The 3,896-nt window shown below is 47.3% G+C and overlaps 1 protein-coding gene across 1 annotated transcript; it reads right to left on the reverse strand.

Moving 5' to 3' along the window:
* Nucleotides 1–777: 777 nt before the first annotated feature.
* On the reverse strand, nt 778–1,269 carry LOC149180824 (uncharacterized). The gene has a single exon (XM_089414001.1). It carries the CDS (start codon nt 1,267–1,269, stop codon nt 778–780), a length of 492 nt encoding a protein of 163 aa, XP_089270127.1.
* Between the last annotated feature and the right edge of the window lie 2,627 nt (nt 1,270–3,896).

Raw genomic sequence — 3,896 nt, forward strand, 5'->3', positions numbered from 1 at the left:
TGTCCTTTGCTCTAAGAACCCTTTCAATGGTGTGCTGTTTTCCCTGGATCACTTCGTCCCCAACTTGTTCTTTTGCCTTGTGAATGTTAGAGGGTCGACCTCTACCCTGCTTGGGGGAGAGGATGGATGGGGCAGTATCCAGTCCTATGGCGTCTGGCTCTTTCTTCTTTGCAGTTGAGCGAGTGGAGTACCTCGGAGTGGAGTTTACCGAGGGAGAGGGCGATTGAAGGGGGCGGGACGGGACGGAGGGGAGGGAGCAGGAGGTAAAAATGGCCGATGGCTGTGGGAGAGGGCAGGTCATATAGAGATGGTGAGATTTCGTGGGGGGAAACGGTGGGCGGGAGTCCACCACCAGGTCGAGAACCGATGGGGATGAGGGGCCGGGAATCAAGACCGGAGGGGGCAAGTGGGAGGATAGAGATAAACAAGAAGAAGTAAGATGTGATGCAGAGTCAACAGGGGGAAGAGACATACCCGATGAAAAGACGACTCCCTTTGCAGCCCTTGAGCGCGTCAGAGGAGGAGATGGAGGCCTGATTGGGTTTTTGCCCTGCTTTTTTTCAGAGGTGCGAGCGGCGCTTCCACTGTGTCTGAGGTCTTGATATGTTCTGCCCTTGGTGCCGCCGCGGCCGGAGGAGCTAGGGGTCTCGCTGAAGTGGGTTGGTCCTGCATCATGGATTCCTAGTGAATCTTTTTGAGGAGGGGGCAATCCCTGTAGAGGTGACCCACTTGATGGCATCTCCTACATCGGTAAGGGATTCCTTCATAGTCTAGCTTCTACTTCCTCGAGAATGATTTCCACTGAATAGTGATGTGTTCCTGCAAGCCTCCTCTCGTGTCTAAGTGGACTAGAACCCTGGCGTATGCCATCATCCCCGTCGAGAGATAAGATTTGTCCGATTCCATGAAGGTGCCCAGAGAGTTTCCGATTCTCCTGAAAATGTCCTCTGACCAGTACTGAAGTGGCAAGCCCGGGAGTCTAACCCAAACAGGCCCGACCCCGATTTGTTCAGTCTCCGGGTCGAAAAGGGGCGTCCATATTTTGAGAAGTACTGGTGCTTTTTCGAAGTGCCAGAAAGATGACAGTACCCAGCTCGTGTGGTCAGCCCTTACGAACCTCAATGCGAACCAGCCTCGCACGAATGTCTGGACAGAGGGGATTTCCGCCAGGTATTGGCCCCAAATCTCCGTAGCCCAGGTCTTCAGTTTTTCCGCAGAGTAATTCCTGCCCCGGATGCACCCCACAAGAACTCTGTCCGCTAAATCCATCGCGTCTCCCCACTGGATGTCTTCTTCTAGCCTCAGAATGATGTCCTCAGGTCTGGATTTAAAGCATCGTTGTTTCTTCGTCGGGCGGGAGGACATGCGGCTAGGGTTTGCAGGTGCCCTAGATCCAACCGGTGCATCAATTGGGGGGGAGGGGAGAGGGATCGAAAGGGGGGGGGATAGCCTCCGGGAGGGGGGGGATGGTGTTGTAGCTTCTAGAGGAGGCAGGGGGAGCTAAAGGGGGGAGGGGAGCTGTAGGAAGGGGGGCTTCAGGGGGAGCGTCAGATTGATGTGGAAGGGGTTGTAAACCCTGCAGATTTGAGGGGCCGGCGTCGATAGGGGAGGATTGGAAGCATTCTGCTAGAAAACCAAGGGAGGCCGGAGAGGGAACAGAGAATGGTGCCCAGGAAGAGGGTTCGGCAGGCTGTAGAGAGGCGGGGAGAGCCGGATCCGTCGATTGAGTGAGGTCCTCAAAACTGGCGGACAGACTTTCACTGTACAGACCTCCAGAAGCCGTAAACGTGGATCGCCAGATGGAGCCTTCTGCCAGCGGAGAGTCCGAGTAGTCCACCTCGTCAAGATCCATATCGCCAGCTGCTTAAAACATGATGCAACCTCGGAACCAGGTAACCGTCGGGGACTGTCGCCGACAGCAAGGTATGTCGTTGGGCCGTTCAGGGGCGAGAAATGTGGAGCAGAAGAAAACCGTTCGGGATGTGCAGGCGTGAGGAAAGCGATGGGCGGCAGCCGTTAGCTGTTTGGGCACAGGAACAGAGACCTAGCAGCGATCGACGGAGTAGGGTAAACCAGAACGGGGTGAAAAATAGGAAGGGTAAGTAAGAAGAGCCTGCGGAGGTATGGGGGGAAAAAACAAAGGACAATAGTAAAAAAATCCCAGGCTCAAGACCCGATGAAGGACGGTGTCAGGGTTGGCTGTAGGACCGATGCCGGCCTGCAACCCCGTTTTCTCAAAACCCTGTTCAGGCCATGCTACAGGGGCATGATCTTACCAGCTCCATCTGCCATTTTCCCAAGAAGAGATTCATAAATAAGAATTATATACACACACACACTCAATTTCAAAAGCAAAAACTATTATTTAATCTCATCACACATCTATATAAACAACAATCATACTTGTATGAAAACAAAATGAAACAAACTCCTGCTTAAAATACATTCACACTTGCTTGAATTATAGATCACACATGCTTCTTTAGACACTCCACTTATCTAACTATTTGTTAAGATTTCTTGCTTCAAAATAATTCTAAACTAACGTATGTGTAATCCTAACTATCCTAAGCATGCAATTTGAGATAATAAAACACTTTACTGTTGTGCATATGAATGAACATAATAACCTTTTTTTCCTTTGTGTCCTTTTTGTGAAAATATGAATGCTGATTCTCCATGGTTGTATGGCAGGTGGGTTAGGTGTGGAGAGAGATTGGTTGTGAAGTTTTAGATGTCTTGTGAGGCAAGCAGGGGTCTTCTCCTAACTTTCTGGATGCATTTTCCAACAATCGACCTCAAAACAGGCCACTACAGGTCATCCTACACGATGTACTAATGCTCCTACAGGATCCCCTGTATTCCTACAGGATCTGATAGAAATCATAAAGAGTGATTTGGAAGGTCGTATAGGGCTTAGGGAAGGTTAATGATGGAATAAATGAGGAAAGGGAGTGGCTAGGACTTCCTCGGAACTCAAATCAAAGTTTGTAAGATGGTTGGATTTTCTCAACAAGCATGGAAATTTGTTCTTATGGAATGATAAATTGGTTTATGGACTTAGTGGATTTTGGTGATCATGGATGGATGCAGTTAGGCTGGGCTACTAACATGAGATCTTCCTACACTTATTGAAACTCCTGCAATACACACATCACTGGCATTTACCCATGAATCATGTCAAACAAGAAAGATTTTCAGTCAACATAGGAAAACAAAATTCCATCATTTAGTTGCCTAGTTCATGCATGGAAATACTTGCAAGATATTGTGAGACACCATGAGATCTAATATAAAGCTGGGGATATGAGAAATAACAACTAAAACCTATTCTTGAAAACTGAAAAGATGTTGGCCTAATTAGTAGAAAACCCTAAATTCCATAAGAAATCAGAATTCTGTCTTTTTGGGGCTGAAAATGAGGTTTTCCTCAAACCATGGTCCTTGAAGGGAGGAGTGAGGCAAGATCCACCTGCTATCAACCTTTTTGGTATTCCTTTATCTCTCTGAAGATACCTCTAAAGCTATACACAAATGGAAGCAAACTAATCAAATTAACCAATACTTGCAATGAAACAATGCCAAAATCAATTCAACAATTAATCTATGAAATAACCTAAGCATACAAGTAGAATAAGAGGAATCTCTGCTGCTAGGGTTGGGCCCTAACCCAAGAGCTTCAACCCTATAAGTCAGCTCAGTGTTGGATCAAGGAAATTCTCATTCTCATTATCATATCAAAAAATTACATAACAATGTTTTTCCACTATCCTTCAACTCGAAAATGCTTAGTTCTCTTACATAAAAAATCTGAATCCTAATGAGGCTCTAGGCCGCCTTATTTATACAACTGAATCCTCCAACAAATTCCTTAAATTTAGGGAGGTTTGGCTCCC

Source organism: Pinus tabuliformis, chromosome 3_2 (genome assembly GCF_031772625.1).
Source record: "Pinus tabuliformis cultivar Carrire ecotype Pingquan chromosome 3_2, CPIR1, whole genome shotgun sequence".
In the NCBI taxonomy this organism is placed as follows: Eukaryota; Viridiplantae; Streptophyta; class Pinopsida; order Pinales; family Pinaceae; genus Pinus; species Pinus tabuliformis.